The 20,346-nt window shown below is 48.4% G+C and overlaps 1 protein-coding gene and 1 pseudogene across 3 annotated transcripts in view; both read right to left on the reverse strand.

Moving 5' to 3' along the window:
- Positions 1-3,091: 3,091 nt before the first annotated feature.
- Positions 3,092-8,161, reverse strand: LOC309639710 (serine/threonine-protein kinase MARK2 pseudogene; annotated as a pseudogene). Its single transcript has 2 exons — positions 6,897-8,161; positions 3,092-6,111 (listed from the first exon to the last, which is right to left on the reverse strand). The product of its transcript is annotated as a serine/threonine-protein kinase MARK2 pseudogene (transcript).
- Positions 8,162-11,792: 3,631 nt separating this feature from the next.
- The window catches only part of LOC309639692 (forkhead-associated domain-containing protein 1-like), a 79,281-nt gene continuing 70,727 nt past the window's right edge, over positions 11,793-20,346 (reverse strand). The window contains exons 9-11 of one of the 2 annotated variants that reach the window (XM_082417241.1): positions 15,487-15,617; positions 13,138-13,227; positions 11,793-12,116 (exon numbers count right to left, since the gene is read on the reverse strand). In XM_082417241.1, coding sequence (XP_082273367.1) covers positions 11,931-12,116; positions 13,138-13,227; positions 15,487-15,617 — 407 coding nt within the window. In that variant the 3' untranslated portion in view covers positions 11,793-11,930. The remainder of the gene's footprint in view (positions 12,117-13,137; positions 13,228-15,486; positions 15,618-20,346) is intronic. The other variant, XM_082417242.1, reaches the window with a different exon arrangement.

A 20,346-nucleotide genomic window follows, 5' to 3' on the forward strand; every position in this document is an offset into this window, starting at 1 on the left:
TAAGTCACCCCCACCCCTCAAATTCCTGAACTACAGAAACTGGGTGAGATAATAAATATTGGTTGGGGTTTTATCCATTACATTTTGGGGTAACTTGTTATGCAGCAATAGATAACTACTCCATTACTGTAGTATCATTTTTTTTTTAACATCCTTATTGGAGTATAATTGCTTTACAATGGTGTGTTAGTTTCTGCTTTATAACAAAGTGAATCAGTTATGCATATACATATATCCCCATATCTCTTCCCTCTTGCGTTGTAGTATCATTTTGAATAAAAGTGGGAAGAAGGGTGCATAAACGCAGTGGTATTGGGTTATCCCATACGGTTCTTTTCTTGGAAGAACATTAGGCCCAGTTTTATTGGTAGGTATCAATCAAGAATGTATATGAAATACAGAACAAAATGCTCCAGAGTTTCATTTTAAAAATGAGCTTTGCCTCCAGGACACAGTTAAGTTACTTGGAAATCCCTCTGGGGCTTGCCACACTTTGAGTGGGTCCAGCTCATCTCAAGTGTTATCCCAACCCGGGTCTGTCCGACTCCCTGATCGGAGAAAGTGGGATCTGAGACAGGCTTGATGCTTGGATGAGGTCTGACTGGCCGACATATGGGAGGAAGGCGAGGACCAGCGAGTTCATCCGTACACTCCCGGTGCCCAGAACAGCACCTAGCCTGGGGGAGGTGCTCAGCAAATATCTGAGGACATCCCGAGTTAGGGAGGAGCAGAAGCAGAGACCTGGGGGCAGCAGGCAGTGGGGGTGGGAGTGATTAAGTTGCAGAGTGAGGCAGAAGAAAAGCACAGATTCATACAGAGATGGTGATTCACGTGCGACTCAATGCTATGCCCGGCTTTTACAGCTGTGGGCGTGTTTCCTGCTACGTGCTGGCTGCTTTAAGAGTGATGTGCCCCTCCGAAGCTCATTGCCTCCTCCCTGTCACCTGCTTCTCTCCCTCCCCTCGTATGTGAGTGGTCCCATCCTCTTCAGGTCTCTAGACATGTCATTTTCTGCTTAAAAAACTCCACTGGATTCCCAACACCCTTAGAATAAAAACCCCAGACCCCCCGACCCTGCCCAGCCCCACAATCCCTCGTTCACTCCATGCAGCCTCACTTGCCCTTGGTTTGTCCTTGCCCACCTGAAACAGGTCCTCTCTAAAAGAAGGACATAGCCGTGGAGGATACAACATAAACTGGTTAGAATCCGTTAGGTCCAAGGTGGCGTAAGATTCGACTTCCAGTGGAACTTGAGCCTCACTATAGGCTCATTGTAATACATTAGCTAAATGACACACTCACCAGCACCAGGACAGTTCCGAGGCTGCCCATGAAGATCAGAAAGTGGGTGGTGGCCCAATTCCTGGAAATCCCCGCCCCTTCCCCAAAATATTAGAGTTGTCATAATCCTCCCACTCATTAGCCTGTAAAATTACCCAGCCCATAAAAACAAACCACCCCTTATTTGGGGGCCTCTAGCCTTCTGAGATGGCCCACGCTCTGCCTGTAGAGTGTGTTTCTCTCTAAATAAATCCACTTCTTACTTTGTCTCTCACTGAATTCTTTCTGCGATGAGACATAAAGAACCTGAGCTTTATTAAGTCCCGGGACCAGATGTGTGATCTCGATTAAAAGTTAGTGGGTTCTCACTGGGCTCGAGTCCCAGCCCACGGGTTCGAGTGCCACCTGAGTTGCGTGGCTGCACGCCCACTAAGCTGTTCTCCCTTGGCCTCCCCCCTTGAAGCGCTGGCCAGCACGACACACGGTTTATTTTCTCCACAGCACCACTGCTCTCTGAAGTGGGCTTGTTTGTTCATCCGTTTGCTTTTATTGTCTGTCACCCCCTCTCGAATCTGTGAGTACAGGAATCTGACTGTCTTGCTTGGCTCTCCCTCCCCAGAGCCTGGAACGGGGGCCTGACACCTAGCAGGTGCTCAATAAACATGTTGAAGGAATGAAGGAATCCAGGAAATCGAAGCGCAGCCACAGCTGTGCATTGGCTGCCCCTCTCCACACCCAAGCCCTTTATCAGGGAACCACCTCGGATAAAATTAGAAACTGTTTTCACTTGGGCCCAAGTGCACTCGGGTGAAATGGGTGAGACAATGGGTGCCTTAAAAGAGTGAACCCGGTGCGTCCTCAGCCCCGCCCCCGGCGCGCTGGCGTTAGGTGGACGCGGTGGTCTGGGCGCCTGCGACGTGCGTGGTGTGGTCGGGCACTGGCATCCGAGCGGGGCTGGCTGGGCGGCGGGAGCCGTCACAGGAAATAAGTGACCGTGGTGCTCAATAGTTTGGATAAGATGATTCAACTCCAGAAAAACACTGCTAACATCGGGAATATCTGTGTTTTGGCTCATGTTGACCATGGAAAAACTACTCTGGCTGACTGTCTTATATCTAGCAATGGCATCATCTCCAGCCGCCTGGCAGGCAAGTTAAGGTACATGGACAGCAGAGAGGATGAACGGGTCCGAGGGATCACGATGAAATCCAGTGCCATTTCACTACATTATGCAAAAGACACAGGCAGTTCTGCGACAAGCCTGGCTCGAAAACATCCATCCAGTTTTAGTGATTAATAAGATAGATCGCTTGAGAGTGGAACTGAAATTCACCCCACAGGAGGCCTATTGTCACCTCAAGAATATTTTAGAACAGATTAATGCACTCACAGGAACTCTTTTTACTTCTAAAGTGCTAGAAGAAAGAGCAGAGAGAGAGAGACTGAATCCCAAGTGAATCCAAATTCTGAGCAAGGAGAGCAAGTGTGTGACTGGAGCCCTGGCTTGGAGGACACGGGTGATTCTCACCTTTACTTCTCTCCAGACCAGGGAAATGCGGTATTTACAAGTGCAATAGATGGGTGGGGCTTTGGAGACTTTCTGGGAACTTGGTAGCTGGACACATTGTTCTGCCACTTGCAGCCACTTGGGAGCCCGAGTTCAGAGACCCCAGTGTGTAATGGCCAAAGGGCAGGAAGTGAGCGAGGCCTTCTGTGAGCACCTCCAGAAGCCGGTGGCTGGGTTCCAGCCCTGTCACATCTGGGACGGCCCCTCGAGGTGGTTCACGGGCACGTGGTCAGAGTGCTCTGTGTCTAGCGGTGAGAATTCCGCAGTCGGCAAGTGACCTGTAAGCGCACGAGAGCCAATGGAACTGTGCAGGTGATGCGTCCGAGAGCATGTGCCCCCAGAGAGAGGCCTCTGGGAAGTACCTGCTCCAGCCACCCGTGTGTTCAAGGGCTTATTGAACCAGGGAACCAGTTGTTCCGATTAACTCCAAGCACCACATGGGTCCACGCTTGTCTCACTGGAAAATGCACAGCCCCAATTCTGTGCAGGGACGACGCAAAGCAGAGTGTGATACATCTTTCCGGAGCATCAAGTTTATTAACTAGAATTGGAAGAACCAAGGAGTTCTTGGAACAAGAACTATCCCCCTCCCCCACCAACACGGAAGACAGAAGAGTGGGGGAGGGGAGACGTGCCCCAGGAATGACAGTCCAGTCTCTCAAGTTTCACCCAGGTGGGGGTTGAGGGGCAGACCTGCAGCCACGGTGGCCTCGCTTTTGGTCGTCCGGGCTGCTCCGGACCATCCTCTGAGCTGGCCAGGGTCTTGGATACGATGCTTCTGAAGGCCGTGCAGAGAACGCGCTCGTCTTCCACTGGACGGGGCCCCAGGGAGCGCGGCGGCCTGACCTTCCTGCCTCGGTCATGCATGGGGTTCACATGGGCTCACTTTATTATGACGCCTCATGCTGGGCAGCTTGCAACAAAGATGTTTCAAAACAAAGTTCCAGATTCTCCCAGCCACCCCTTGCTTTTTCTGGCTCTGGCCAGAGACAGTGGATGAGGACACACTCTCAGGCTGCCCAGCGTGGGAGGACCTTCCAGTGTTGGACACACCCGGGGGGCAGCTGGTTCTCTCCGGGGCTCCAATCCTGCTGCTGCTGGAGGTGGATGTCCCAGTGCCACACTGGGGGCCTGGGCTGGGGGTGGCAGTCCTCGCCTCCAGGCTGGGTGGGGGACAGGCAGACTCACCGGTCTTCTGCCCTGCCTGCTGGTCTTCCTGCGGCTGCACATTTTTTCTCTGGTAGAGCCAACTGGTTTGCAGGGAGGACACCACAGGGCTTGGAGAAGGCTCAAGTTCACTGCCACTGAGGTCCCCGAAAGAGAAGGGCTTCACAGTTATGATGGAGACCCCCACCTTGGGTTTCACGGAGCTCACACTGCCTGTCCCAGTGTCCTGGATCTGGTCGCAAGTCAAGCCCGGAGTCCTCACCATTGTCACCTCCAGGTCCTCTGCACAGGGTGGCTGGAGTGGCTCCTTCTGGCCCATGTTTAACCAAGCATGTCTCATGAGGTCAGGTAAGGTGCCTCTGTCACTGGGGCTGAGGGCAATCATTTTTTGTAATAGATCCCTTATCTCTAAAGACAGATAAGGTGGGATGGGGTATTGCCCTTGTAGGATTTGCTTCCGCAGCTCCTGGAAGTCTTTTCCCACAAAGGGCCGGGACCCAGTTACCATGGTGTACAGCACTACTCCCAAGCTCCACACGTCCACCGCAGGGCCGCTGTAGCTCTGCCCCAGGAAGAGTTCCGGGGCAGCATAAGGGGCTGTGCCGCAGATCGTGTCCAGTAGGCCAGTGTCATCACACTTGTTGCTGAGGCCAAAGTCTGTAAGTTTAATATTCATGTTGGAATCAAAGAGGAGGTTCAGTGGCTTCAGGTCCCGATGCACGATGCCCCTCTGGTGGCAGTGCTGCAGGGCGGAGAGCAGCTGCTGGAACGGGCCACGGGCCTGCGCCTCTGTCATACGGCCATGGATCTTCAAATAGCGGTACATGTCCCCCCCACTGAGGTACTCCATCACCAGGATAAATGCCTCCTCTGTGTCAATCGTCCACAGCAGTTTTACAATATTGGGGTGATTCAGAGCCTTCATACCGCACACTTCCCGGAAAAGTGCCTGGACACTTGAGAAGCTCTGACGCCTTTTCTTAATCACCTTGAGAGCCACCTGTGTCCCGGTCAGAATGTGCCGGGCCAACTTCACTTTACCGAAGGTGCCTTCACCAATGGTGTGGAGGATCTCGAAGTCATCAATATGAGCCGCCTTGCCAGCAGATTTGGCTGTGAGGCCCTGCATCCTGGTGACCTGCTAACTACACTGACTGACAGCACTACCGAGCAACGCTAACTACGCTAACTAACAATGCTAACTGTACTAACAGGGCTAAGTATGCTGTCTCTACTAACAACGCTAACTACGCTAACTGTACCAACAGCGCTAACTAGTACTAACTACACTAACTATGCTAATCAAGTATTAACTATACCAACAATACTCACTATGCTAACTGTAGAAAGAAAAATGAGACAAATAAAAAAGAGTAGAGAAAAGAGAAACGAAAATCAACAAAATGGCAGAAACAAGGAAAACACAAGCTAACTGTAGGTCCAAGGCCGTCAGGTCACCAAAAGCAGCTTCCTGGGCTCTAAGGACCAAAAACCTGGGCCCACCTTTCTCTTTTATAGGGCTTTGTGAAGTACATCACAGTGGTGCATTCTGAGGTCAGAGCAAGAAATGGACCCATCACCGCTGGGGATAAACCACAGGGGTTTTCTCACTTTTTGAGTTCAAGGCCCCTTTACACTTAGGAAAAAGGATCCCAAAGAAATTTTTCTTTACGTGTGTTATTAGATATTGGTATTCACTTTGTTATAAATTAAAATCTGTAGGATACTTCAGTGGCCTTTTTATTTCTAGTTTGAAAATGGGTAATAATTTTAAAGACCTCATAATGTCTACACTTGAAATATTCAATTCCTTTTCCTTAAATTCTGGTCTCAAAATAACGTTACAACTTAACTGACTTCACGATACTATACAAAATGTTCTGTTGCATAAGACACGATAAGGTACATTAGGAAAGTCTATGAAGCTGAGAGAAGATTTCCCAGGAAGGTAGGTCATGATCAGATTTCTCATTAGGAGCCTCGGAGGCCAGATGGCATGGCTCAATGTACTTGAAGTGTTGAAGGAAAGAAACCGTCAACCAAAAATCCTATATCTAGCAAAACTTTCCTTCGAAAATGAGGGAGATTGTGACCACCTAGAGGGGTGGGATAGGGAGGGTGGGAGGAAGGGAGACGCAAGAGGGAAGAGATTTGGGAACATATGTATATGTATAAGTGATTCACTTTGTTATAAAGCAGAAACTAACACACCATTGTAAAGCAATTATACTCCAATAAAGATGTTTAAAAAAAAAAAAAAAAAGAAAATGAGGGAGAAATCAAGACATTCCCAGTTAATCAAGAGTTAAGAGAGTTCTTAACCACCAGACCTGCCTGCCACAGGGAGTTCTTCAGGTTGGAGTCGAGGACCCTGGATAGTAACTCAAAGCCTTATGAAGAAATAAAGACCTCTGGTACAAGTAGATAGACGGGTGATGAGAAAAGCTAGTACTATTGTAGCTTTGGTTTGTAGCTCCACTTTTTGTTTTCTGTTTGATTTAAGAGACTAATATATAATAAAACACACACACATACAAATCATAAAAAAAAAAAAAAGAGTGACCCCATTTTGTCCACACTCTAGTTTGCACTCAGGCCGGTTTGTGGAACCACCCAAGCCACAAAGTGACCTGTGTTCTCCCTGGTGGGGCCGGTGCTCAGGAGACCTTGTAGCCAAGAGATAACATTCTCTCAAATATTTATCAGGCCCTGCCCTCGGAACTGGGTGGCAAGAAACCTCCACTGAGGGAGAGCTCTAATGAACCGACACGGGGGATCCCTGAGGCTGCACCCAGGTCACGGGCATAGGTGTGGTGGTTGACTGGTGATGTCTGAAGGGGGAGGGCAGAAGCTCTGGGGCCTAAATGCAGAAGGGCCTCACCTGATGTGATGGCGGTATCCCTCCTTAAGTTCTCGGCCTCGTTCTTCAGGGATGTGATTTCTAAGTTTCTCTCAGACAGGGTCTGGCATAGCACCTGGCTGTAGCCTTGCTGTAGGGCACTGATCTGTGGAAGGAGGCAACACACAGTCAGAGGGGGCCAGCCAGGCCTGCAGGACATGCCGGTACTTCTCCAACGTTGGGCAAAGAGTCGGGTTGATCTTGGGTCGGGGCGTTGGGGAAACCAAGCTTTTCAGTTATAACTAATGGAAGGGGAGGGAGGGGGCCTGTTCCTTCAGTGACCACCATGTCATAGGTCATCGAGACACGAACCTTATCTTTGTGGCCACCCAGGGGCTCAGGTGCCACTGTCTTCCTATGACCTGCGGATTTTCAGCCATAAATAGACCAGCTGTTGGTTCCAGATCATCCAGCAGTGACTGGATGCACAGCAAAGTTCAAGAGACGGGAGCAGGTTATAAACTGAATTCCCTCTAATGATAACAGTGGGTAGTTTATACCTCACAGAGCACTCCAGAGTTTACAAAGCCCGTTCACACATGCTACACTGATACTCCTCACAGCGTTGCTGAAGCCTGATGTTCCCATTAACGTTCCCATCTTGCAAGGGGGCAGGTTGAGACTCAGAGAGGCGAGGTCCCTTGCTCGGGATCGTGCGGCTGGTCAGAGGTGGAGTAGGATTCAAACCCAGTCTTTAGCTGCCTGGTTCCTCCTTCCCAGGCGGCTCTGGGAAGGGGCATGAGAAGTCAGAGGCTGTAAAGCATGGCACGGGCTCGGGAGCCGGACTGTGGCCTTCAAGTCCTGTCTCTGCCACTTACGGGCTTTGTGAACACAAGGAGGACACCGTATTCTGTTTCCTTTTTTCCAGTCTGTACGCGGGGTGATGGTAGTCCCAATCTGATGGGATTGTTAGAAGTTATTTTAATAAGTTAGCATGTGTACAAGCGCTCAGATCATGCCTGGCACATGGCACAGGGGAATGAACCGTGACGGTCCTCTCCTCTGACTACCCACGGGGTGCTTTAGCTTCAGCTTCCCTCGTCTGTCTCTGGGGAAGGTAGTTGGTAATCTTCATGTGTGCATTTGGAAGCCTTGCCAGGCTCACTTAAACACCAGTGTGGTTGTTATTAAGAGGAAATACCGGAATCGTGGGTGGGATGACCACAGGCCGGCTCTATCTAACGCTGCTGTGGGCACCCTCTAAGTCCATGGCTCAGAGCCCCCTCGAGGGCGGGCCCCCCTCCAGGGGTCTAGGTCTACACGTGGGGCGCGGAAGGCTCTCCATCAAAGGCAACGTTGGTAAGAGCCCGAAAGTAGCTGCCAGGCCTCGGCCTCCGCAGAGCAGGTACCCGAGAGGCTGGGAAAGAGAGCTGGGCCCGGAACCCCCTCCCTCTCGGTCTGATGTGGCCAGACTGCTTGTTCTGAGTGGCCAGGTCTTTCCCACCTCAAGGTGCACTGTGGGCCTTTGCCCCGTGATTTTTCAGATGTCAGGCCTCAGTACTCCCACAGGGACACGTTTATTGGGGCATAAATGCCACGCAGTCCGTAGACAGGACAAGAGTTAGCTTGTTTTGATAGATCAAAATGGAAGTGACAAGGAGAAGGGTGCAATTTCTTTTCTTTTTTTAAAAATAAATTTAGTTATTTTATTTATTTATTTTTGGCTGCGTTGGGTCTTTGTTGTGGTGCACAGCCTTCTCACTGCAGTGCCTTCTCTTGTTGCAGAGCATGGGCTCTAGGCGCACGGGCTTCAGTAGTTGTGGCGCACGGGCTTAGTTGCTCCGCGGCACGTGGGATCTTCCCGGACCAGGGCTCGAGCCTGTGTCCCCTGCATTGGCAGGCGGATTCCTAACCACTGCGCCACCAGGGAAGTCCCGGGTGCAATTTCTTTGTTCTCCTAAGGTAAGTTTGCCAGATATAGGGGAGGAAAAAAGGATGTTCACTTAAAATAGGATTTCAGATAATGACTAATATTTTAGTGCAAGTGTGTCCCATGCAATATTTGGGACGCACACTAAAACGAAATTCTAAAATTCAAATTTAACTGGGTGTCCTTACTTTATCTGGTAACCCCACCCTAAGAGAGTTCCTAAACTTCAGTCATTCATATACCACTTTCACTATTTTTCCCATGTCTCTTGGCTAGCCCCACTATAATTTCTTAGCATTTTTCGTAGAAGCAGCTCCCTTTTTAAACTTAAAAACGTGCATTAAATTAAAAGTAACTGTTATAAGAGTAAATAGAGACTCAGTATCTTAAATAAAAATAATCCCCCCAAAAGAAGAAATACAGGAATTTCCCTGTTTACCATCAGACCAGGTTGCGGGCATCACATTAAAAAAAAAAAAAAAAAAGATTGCGGGGAGGGGGTGGGCATGCCCAGGTAATGGGGTTCGGGCGTGGTGACCTGGCCACCAGATGGCGCACACAGCCTTTGGTCTTGGTTTGTGTCCTTGGAAATCTTGTCATTATTACTCTGGTAGAATTAACAGAAGCGTCAAGGTCTCACAAGTTTTCTGACTCGTTTCCTGTACCGTCATGGTTCAGAGTGTATGACAGTTGGGGCAGTTACACTTACTATTTCCCTGGGGCACCTGAGACATTATGGGGGGGGGGTCTATGCTAGAAGTTGTGGGGACACAGGCCACTCTGCCCCCTACTCTCCCCAAGGCTATAGTTTTGCATGTTTGTGCTTTGGAAACTTTGAGTAAAAAAATTCTTTCACATCTTACTTTTCTCTGTTGGGGGGACATACAACTTTTCCATAAAAGATCCTTGGAACACTGAAAGTGTTTGTAAGTTCTTCTCAGCTTAATGCTTTTATTTGCATGATACCAGAGGCAGAACACACAGAGACAAACTTCTAGAAGGGAAAACATACATTCCCCTCTAAGACTCCAGTGCTTATGACAGATTTAAAATATTTCAATCTAAGTGTCAGTGTTTTAGGATTTCGGATTGCTGGAAAACTCCAAGAGTCTTCAAACCTCTTCGATACTTTTACTACCAAAATAAATATCCATATTGTTTGTAATTGGCATAAATTCCAAGATGTTTAATGTCTGTTAAGCTGTGTAATAAAATGGGCACTGAATCATAAGAAAGTTAATAGTGCTAGGAGGAGTGATTGTTTCAAGATAATAATTTGGCTTCTAATTAGCACAGGCGTATAAGAGCACATGGAGGTAAGAATTTTCTAGTGATATTGTAGCGGATCGAAGATCTTTGAGAGCAAATCATTATGCACACACCTTTGGGGACCAGGGAAAACACATAAAGTAATCAGAACAATAAATCAACCTGCCACGTGGCTTACACTTCTGGTGGAATGCTCTGCAGGCAGTAGAATAGTTAAGAAACTAAAATGTCAGTGGATGAAACTCGATTTGAGTTCAAACCAGGGGAGCCTCTGGTTCATATATGCCTTGTTATAAAATATTCTCCTTCAGTTATAAGTGAAGCTCCAGCGGTAGGGGAGGAAACAGCATGATGCATCAGTGTAATTATTTCTAGATAATTTCTTTGTAAAAAAACACTTTTTTCCCCCAGATATCGGCAGCCGCTTTAAATAATACTCAAATTGTGACCTGCTGATACTCAAAGATACGTGGAAATTATATAATAGTATATGTCAAATATATTTCAGTTAAAAAAAAAAGGTATGTGGGGATTTCCGTGGTGGTCCAGTGGTTAGGACTCCGTGCTTCCACTGCTGGGGGCCTGGGTTTGATCCCTGGTTGGGGAACTAAGATCCTGCAAGCCACGTGGTATAGCAGAGAAAAAAAGGTATGTGGGAATAATTCAGCCTCATCCATGCACCTGAAAAAGACATGTCATTTGCTCAGGAAAGCTCTGAAATGGGAGAATAACTGAAAGGAATATTTCAGCAAAATTGGGTTCAGTTCAAGAAAAAGATGCTCATTAACGTGTCAGCTACATGTCAAGGTAGCTGTTTGCACTAATAATTCCTATAGGACCTGTTACTTTCATTGTTTTTTCAAAACCAGGTTCGAAGGAGAGTCATTAGTTCGTTTAAATATTAGGGCATGTATTTGTTTACTTGTTTATTCTGTCTCCCTCACTAGAGCATAACAGGGGGAAGGATCATGTCTGTCTTGTTCTCTGCTGAATTCTCAGAGCCTGGAAGAGGGCATGGCACAGGATAGGCCCCCCAAAATATTTATTTGAATGAATGGACGGATGGATGGATGGATGAATAAAGAACAAACAAACAGACACGGTCCTAACAGAGTTTTGTTTTGTTCTACAGGAAGTATTAGGATTCTAAATTTATATGCACCTAGTAACACAGCCTCAAAATATATAAAGCAAAAATCATTAATATTGAAAGAAGAAACACACAAATTACAAACATGATGAGATTTTAAAAAACATTCTCAGTGACTGATGGAACAAAAAGACAAAAAAAAATCAATATGAGAATTTAAGTTGGAACAACATCATTGGCAAACTTGATTTAATGGATCAATTCTTTCCTAGATAATTTCACAATTAAGATTTGAAGGCAGGGCTTCCCTGGTGGCGCAGTGGTTGAGAATCTGCCTGCCAATGCAGGGGACACGGGTTCGAGCCCTGGTCTGGGAAGATCCCACATGCCACGGAGCAACTGGGCCCGTGAACCACAACTACTGAGCCTGCGCGTCTGGAGCCTGTGCTCCGCAACAAGAGAGGCCGCGACAGTGAGAGGCCCGCGCACCGCGATGAAGAGTGGCCCTCACTCGCCGCAACTGGAGAAAGCCCTCACACAGAAACGAAGACCCAACACAGCCAAAAATAAACATAATAAATAAATAATAAATTAAAAAAAAAAAAAAAGATTTGAAGGCAGTCTAGGGTAGTGGTTACACACAGGAGCTTTGGAGTCAGTCAGACCTGGATTCAAGCTCTGTCACAGCTACTTTATCCAAGTGAGCTTGGGTAACTTCCTTCACCTCTGTGAGCCTCAGTTTTCCCGGCTGTAAAGTGGGGTCAATACCAGTATAGACCGCATGGGGTCACTGTGAGGATCCACAGAGATGATGCAGGTGGAGTGCTTGCCCCAGAGTGGTTGCCAGGCTGACCCGTCCCTGCCATACCTTGCTCTTTTCCCGCAGCGTCTTAGAGATCAGGCTCTGCTCGGTACTGCTCCTTTTCAGCTCCTCCCTGAGCTTCCTCATTTCTTTCTCCATGTCATGGATTTGCTGAAAGAGTTCCAACAACAGGGAAGTCAACTTCATAACTCATTTCATCCGCTTCATTAAGGCAGAAACCTAGTCTGGGATTCGCTTAATTCCTTCCCGTGGGGGACAATTCTACATCTTTAAGGCAAAGTGGACTTTCAACGGATGCAATGAAAGTGCTGGGTGAGGGAAAATCTGAGCTTCTTTTGAAGATCAGCATGGATCCTGGATTAAACAGTACAAGATACCTATCCACTCATTAGAATCTCTTGCCTTGGGGTATATTTTTGAGTTCAATCTAAATAAGGGCTGTTTGGAAGACACAATGGGCACAGTTTGGAAGAAAAGAACAATGACATTTTTCTTCTTTCTCATTTGAGGCAGAGAAGTGTGCTCCTGGCATAGAGAAGAGCACATGTCTCCTCCCCCGTCCCAGGCACCGTCCTTCCCAACGGATGGAAAACGTATGCCTGGTGATGTGCACGAGGATTCGGCTGGTACAGGGGGTGAACATTTACATTTAGCGGTCATCTTGTCATTGTATTAATTTTTATGTTCACCTTCCATACAAGGCCAGTGATACATTTGCTTTTTATTTTGTTTTTATGAATTGGTGTAAAATTGAATGTATTTAAGTAAAAATGCTTAAAGAAGAGTGGTGTTAATAACAGTGCCCGGGGCTGTGATAAAACTTGTGACAGTGGATCATGAGAGTTTGGGCATCACAAGTGCAGGGGTAGGGACCACGGTGAATTTCTAGCAGCATATGGTGGCCACCTCCCGTCCCTTTCCCCAGGGGAAACCTGATGAGGGGCCTCGAGCCCACTGCCCAGAAGATCTGGGGAGAGTGTGTTTTCCATGGTCTTTTCACCCATCTCTTTGAGGCTAGCAAATCAAAGAATTATGAGACTACATTAACAGACAAACACCCATAAAGCCCCAGAGCTTGTGCTAGCTAATGGGCCAAGGAACCCCTCCAAAACCCTGAAGGTCAAAATCTAGGCTTTCTGTGGACACCTAGGGGTGAGGAGGTTCAACGCACGGTTTTGCAGAGTTTTAACTCTTTCTCTTGAGCTTCCCAGTGCTCCTTCTGGGCCTCTTCCTTCTGTAACTCTTCTTTCAGCACTGAGCACTGTGGAGAAAAAGGACAAGGCCACGGGGGCTTGGCTGGGGCTCCCAAGTCCCTGTGTTCACGCCCAGGAGTGTTTCCTGCTGTATAACCCAATCACACCTCTGAATTCCGAGAGGCGAGACCATTTGTGTGATGGGAGCACGGGATACTGCAGTCGTTCCCAGTTCACCCCTCTCATGAGTTCTGAGGAATAGAGTGTCTAAATTCCTCTTCAAAAGCCAGCAAACTTCACCGCAGGGGAAATCCAGCTTTGTAGAGTCTGGGTACTTAGGGTGCGGGAATTGGGATGTTTTCACGCTGTGACCGGTGAGGGTGGAGGGGAGCGGAACCAGTGAGCTCGGGTCCATCTTAGGGCTTTTGTGCAGGTTGCATCTCAAAGACACAACTGCCCCGGCTGGTGTGGAGGGGTAAACGGAGCTGTCTTTCCCGAGGGCGGCTCGGCAACAGGCATTAAGGTCATAAGGATGGATGTGCCTTCTTTTGACCCAGCAATTCCCACTTTAGGAATGTACCTTAAGGGCAATGACTGGAGAAATAAGTAAATCTGTAATTTCAAGGATGCTTTTCACAGAATTGTCAGTAACAGTGGAAAAAAAAAAAAAAAGAGGCAACAACCCAAGTGTTGTTTATAACAGCAGACCACTTCATAACACTGGGTACATCCAGGAGAAAGTATGTAGCTTTTAAGACCAAGGATAAGAGCGTTGATTTATTAGCACGGGAAATAGTAAGTATTTAAAAATTTAAAAAATGTGCATAGTATAAATTCACTATAAAATGATTGATTGATTGATTTCTAGGTAATATATAGAAACAAGACTGGAGGAACGTACATGAAAATATTAACATTGATTTCTCAAAGTAGCATTTCCTCTCCTCTCTTTTTATTTTTTCTTTTCAATGTCATCTACTTATTTTTCTAAAATTAACACACATGATGTATGTCATTAAAAAAAAAAAGGCATCTCAAATGTTCACAAGGGCAGTACCCTTGGTGGTGAAGAGCCCTTGGTGGTGAAGAGCCCTTGTGCTGTTGGCCGGCACAGGCTAGAGGAGAAGGGACCTCATTCCAAGGTCAATGAGGAAGGGGAAACGGGGACATAAATCATCCAAATGCACTTCAGGAGGTAGAAGAGCCAAGCAGGTGCTGTCTTTGCATATTCCTTCTACTTAGCACCAGCTCTGCACCCCCTTCCCGTCCCCAACACACACACACACACACACACCACATAAAACAGCTATAGCACATGCCTAGGAAGACACTCCGCTTGGGAGAAACGAATGCAGAGGGCTTGGCCAGGCAGCTGACCCGGGGCAGAGGCAGAGGAGCACAACGAAAACCAGATTCCCACTTCTCGGAAAACGATTTTGTCATCCCCATTTCACAGATGGGGAAATGGAGGCCAAATAAGTTACAATAAAAGAAAGCTCTGGGATTGGACCCTGGTCTGTCTGACCTCAAAGCTCATGCAGTGCCTTTCACCAGCTCCAAATTGGGTATGGTACTACGTACCAGGTATTACTTATTATGCCTTTTCCTTGGAACCTCAAGATCTGTTCTCACCCCACCCCCATGCAGACCTAGCTAACCCGTTGGGTAGCTGCTGGGAATCTCTGAGTTGCCACCTGAGATGAAAGCTTTGAGGTTTTACCTTGACTCACAGAAACAGACACATCATACAAATACTGAGAAATCTTATCCTATAGAGTCAGGATTCTGAAGTTTGCCTTGAAGGCAAGATTTGCAAATAGTCAAAGTTACACGTAAAAAGCTCTTTGCTTGCCTACCACGTTCATTTTCCATAGAGAAATTCTACACACTAAAGTCTAAGGGAGAAATGAGAGTCTGCGTGTTTGCATCTGGATCTTCAAACATTCTGCTTTGAAGGCAGTTATGAGAACCAGTGGCGCTGGGACCACGATGCAGCCGTGTGGTCGTCCTTGCTCACAGAGAGATCCTGTTCTGTTTAACATTAAACTTTGCAATGGCAATATATGCTAATAGGTGTGTTTGTCGCTGGGGTTAAACAAACTAACTTATAATGGGGTTAGAAAATGTTTGCTGGATTTGAATATATATTATGCTTATTCTGAGCCACATACACGCTGTACTTTGAAAAGCTGCAAAGAAGTTGGCCACCTGCCCAGCAGCTACCTCCCTGTGCCCTTGGGCACTGGCCTCATCTCACCACCGTGTGTCATGTGACTCCACCGTGTCTGCTTTTCGCAGCTACAATTTGGTGATGACCCGACACTCACTCTGGAGTTGAGGGCTTCGAGCTGGAGATCCTTTTCTTTGTTCTCACTTTTTAGTTGATTCACCTCCTGTTTTAGTTGTTGAACTTGATCATCCTTTACTAACACATCTCTTTGCAAAGATGACACCATCTCTGTAAAAAAAACCAAACCAAACCAAAACAAAAAACTCATGGAGGTCAAAGAGGCAGGAAGGATTATTGGCAACACCATGGCTGTCAGCCAACGTTTGGACAAGACCTTCCAAGCCCGGGCCACCACCGGTGCCCGCCTAGAACTGGGGAGGCTTTTTCCGAGGGTCCCAGAGCAGGAGTGGGAATGAGAGCAAAGTCCACAGAACATGGTTTGAGGCTTCAGTGAGAATGAGGGGCAGTCAGCACCAGCGAGAGGAGACGCCTTTGGGGGCCCCTTGTGGGCACAGGCCAGGCAAAGCCGGGAGGACAGGCCACACCATGGGCCTGGGGAACGAAGGCCCAGCACAAGGAAGGTCCAGGAATTCTCCAGAGGCCAGGAGACAGGCTTGTGGCAGAGGGCACTGCTGGACACTATTGATGGGGTGGTTGGTTTCACTCTCCTCTGAGTTTGGACCCCTCTCTACCACTTATTAGCTTGGTGGTCTTGGACAAGCTATTTCACCTCCCACTGTCTGTCCCGCACAGAGTTATTGTAAGGGTCAAATGAGACGGTATGTCCCAAGAACATAAAGTGGCTAAATTATGTTTGTTACATGGCGCCTATTATTTTTCTCGGCAGCCAGCTTCCAAAATGCCCCCAATGATCCCTGCCGCCTAGAATTCATGCCCTGTGTAGCCCCTCCCACCCTGAATAGGGCTGACACGGGTAACCAATATGATCCTGTGGAAATGACGGAATGTTTCCTCCCAGGCTGGGTCATAAAAGACACTGTGGCCTCCTCTTGGCTCTCTCTTGAATCACTCACTGTGGGGGAAGCCAACTGCCGTGCTGTGAGGACGCTCAAGCAGTCCTAGAGAGAAGCACGTGTGGTGAGGGACTAAGGCCTCCAGCCAATAGCCACATGAGCAGCCATTCTGAACGGGGATCCTCCAGCTCCCCTCGAGGCTTTAGATGACATGACTGATGCCCCAGCCGACATCTTGACTGCAACTCATGAGAACTAAGTCACCCCCACCCCTCAAATTCCTGAACTACAGAAACTGGGTGAGATAATAAATATTGGTTGGGGTTTTATCCATTACATTTTGGGGTAACTTGTTATGCAGCAATAGATAACTACTCCATTACTGTAGTATCATTTTTTTTTTAACATCCTTATTGGAGTATAATTGCTTTACAACGGTGTGTTAGTTTCTGCTTTATAACAAAGTGAATCAGTTATGCATATACATATATCCCCATATCTCTTCCCTCTTGCGTTGTAGTATCATTTTGAATAAAAGTGGGAAGAAGGGTGCATAAACACAGTGGTATTGGGTTATCCCATACGGTTCTTTTCTTGGAAGAACATTAGGCCCAGTTTTATTGGTAGGTATCAATCAAGAATGTATATGAAATACAGAACAAAATGCTCCAGAGTTTCATTTTAAAAATGAGCTTTGCCTCCAGGACACAGTTAAGTTACTTGGAAATCCCTCTGGGGCTTGCCACACTTTGAGTGGGTCCAGCTCATCTCAAGTGTTATCCCAACCCGGGTCTGTCCGACTCCCTGATCGGAGAAAGTGGGATCTGAGACAGGCTTGATGCTTGGATGAGGTCTGACTGGCCGACATATGGGAGGAAGGCGAGGACCAGCGAGTTCATCCGTACATTCCCGGTGCCCAGAACAGCACCTAGCCTGGGGGAGGTGCTCAGCAAATATCTGAGGACATCCCGAGTTAGGGAGGAGCAGAAGCAGAGACCTGGGGGCAGCAGGCAGTGGGGGTGGGAGTGATTAAGTTGCAGAGTGAGGCAGAAGAAAAGCACAGATTCATACAGAGATGGTGATTCACGTGCGACTCAATGCTATGCCCGGCTTTTACAGCTGTGGGCGTGTTTCCTGCTACGTGCTGGCTGCTTTAAGAGTGATGTGCCCCTCCGAAGCTCATTGCCTCCTCCCTGTCACCTGCTTCTCTCCCTCCCCTCGTATGTGAGTGGTCCCATCCTCTTCAGGTCTCTAGACATGTCATTTTCTGCTTAAAAAACTCCACTGGATTCCCAACACCCTTAGAATAAAAACCCCAGACCCCCCGACCCTGCCCAGCCCCACAATCCCTCGTTCACTCCATGCAGCCTCACTTGCCCTTGGTTTGTCCTTGCCCACCTGAAACAGGTCCTCTCTAAAAGAAGGACATAGCCGTGGAGGATACAACATAAACTGGTTAGAATCAGTTAGGTCCAAGGTGGCGTAAGATTCGACTTCCAGTGGAACTTGAGCCTCACTATAGGCTCATTGTAATACATTAGCTAAATGACACACTCACCAGCACCAGGACAGTTCCGAGGCTGCCCATGAAGATCAGAAAGTGGGTGGTGGCCCAATTCCTGGAAATCCCCGCCCCTTCCCCAAAATATTAGAGTTGTCATAATCCTCCCACTCATTAGCCTGTAAAATTACCCAGCCCATAAAAACAAACCACCCCTTATTTGGGGGCCTCTAGCCTTCTGAGATGGCCCACGCTCTGCCTGTAGAGTGTGTTTCTCTCTAAATAAATCCACTTCTTACTTTGTCTCTCACTGAATTCTTTCTGCGATGAGACATAAAGAACCTGAGCTTTATTAAGTCCCGGGACCAGATGTGTGATCTCGATTAAAAGTTAGTGGGTTCTCACTGGGCTCGAGTCCCAGCCCACGGGTTCGAGTGCCACCTGAGTTGCGTGGCTGCACGCCCACTAAGCTGTTCTCCCTTGGCCTCCCCCCTTGAAGCGCTGGCCAGCACGACACACGGTTTATTTTCTCCACAGCACCACTGCTCTCTGAAGTGGGCTTGTTTGTTCATCCGTTTGCTTTTATTGTCTGTCACCCCCTCTCGAATCTGTGAGTACAGGAATCTGACTGTCTTGCTTGGCTCTCCCTCCCCAGAGCCTGGAACGGGGGCCTGACACCTAGCAGGTGCTCAATAAACATGTTGAAGGAATGAAGGAATCCAGGAAATCGAAGCGCAGCCACAGCTGTGCATTGGCTGCCCCTCTCCACACCCAAGCCCTTTATCAGGGAACCACCTCGGATAAAATTAGAAACTGTTTTCACTTGGGCCCAAGTGCACTCGGGTGAAATGGGTGAGACAATGGGTGCCTTAAAAGAGTGAACCCGGTGCGTCCTCAGCCCCGCCCCCGGCGCGCTGGCGTTAGGTGGACGCGGTGGTCTGGGCGCCTGCGACGTGCGTGGTGTGGTCGGGCACTGGCATCCGAGCGGGGCTGGCTGGGCGGCGGGAGCCGTCACAGGAAATAAGTGACCGTGGTGCTCAATAGTTTGGATAAGATGATTCAACTCCAGAAAAACACTGCTAACATCGGGAATATCTGTGTTTTGGCTCATGTTGACCATGGAAAAACTACTCTGGCTGACTGTCTTATATCTAGCAATGGCATCATCTCCAGCCGCCTGGCAGGCAAGTTAAGGTACATGGACAGCAGAGAGGATGAACGGGTCCGAGGGATCACGATGAAATCCAGTGCCATTTCACTACATTATGCAAAAGACACAGGCAGTTCTGCGACAAGCCTGGCTCGAAAACATCCGTCCAGTTTTAGTGATTAATAAGATAGATCGCTTGAGAGTGGAACTGAAATTCACCCCACAGGAGGCCTATTGTCACCTCAAGAATATTTTAGAACAGATTAATGCACTCACAGGAACTCTTTTTACTTCTAAAGTGCTAGAAGAAAGAGCAGAGAGAGAGAGACTGAATCCCAAGTGAATCCAAATTCTGAGCAAGGAGAGCAAGTGTGTGACTGGAGCCCTGGCTTGGAGGACACGGGTGATTCTCACCTTTACTTCTCTCCAGACCAGGGAAATGTGGTATTTACAAGTGCAATAGATGGGTGGGGCTTTGGAGACTTTCTGGGAACTTGGTAGCTGGACACATTGTTCTGCCACTTGCAGCCACTTGGGAGCCCGAGTTCAGAGACCCCAGTGTGTAATGGCCAAAGGGCAGGAAGTGAGCGAGGCCTTCTGTGAGCACCTCCAGAAGCCGCTGGCTGGGTTCCAGCCCTGTCACATCTGGGACGGCCCCTCGAGGTGGTTCACGGGCACGTGGTCAGAGTGCTCTGTGTCTAGCGGTGAGAATTCCGCAGTCGGCAAGTGACCTGTAAGCGCACGAGAGCCAATGGAACTGTGCAGGTGATGCGTCCGAGAGCATGTGCCCCCAGAGAGAGGCCTCTGGGAAGTACCTGCTCCAGCCACCCGTGTGTTCAAGGGCTTATTGAACCAGGGAACCAGTTGTTCCGATTAACTCCAAGCACCACATGGGTCCACGCTTGTCTCACTGGAAAATGCACAGCCCCAATTCTGTGCAGGGACGACGCAAAGCAGAGTGTGATACATCTTTCCGGAGCATCAAGTTTATTAACTAGAATTGGAAGAACCAAGGAGTTCTTGGAACAAGAACTATCCCCCTCCCCCACCAACACGGAAGACAGAAGAGTGGGGGAGGGGAGACGTGCCCCAGGAATGACAGTCCAGTCTCTCAAGTTTCACCCAGGTGGGGGTTGAGGGGCAGACCTGCAGCCACGGTGGCCTCGCTTTCGGTCGCCCGGGCTGCTCCGGACCATCCTCTGAGCTGGCCAGGGTCTTGGATACGATGCTTCTGAAGGCCGTGCAGAGAACGCGCTCGTCTTCCACTGGACGGGGCCCCAGGGAGCGCGGCGGCCTGACCTTCCTGCCTCGGTCATGCATGGGGTTCACATG

The sequence above is a fragment of the Balaenoptera physalus genome, assembly GCF_965194825.1.
Source record: "Balaenoptera physalus genome assembly, chromosome: 1".
Lineage (NCBI taxonomy): Eukaryota > Metazoa > Chordata > Mammalia > Artiodactyla > Balaenopteridae > Balaenoptera > Balaenoptera physalus.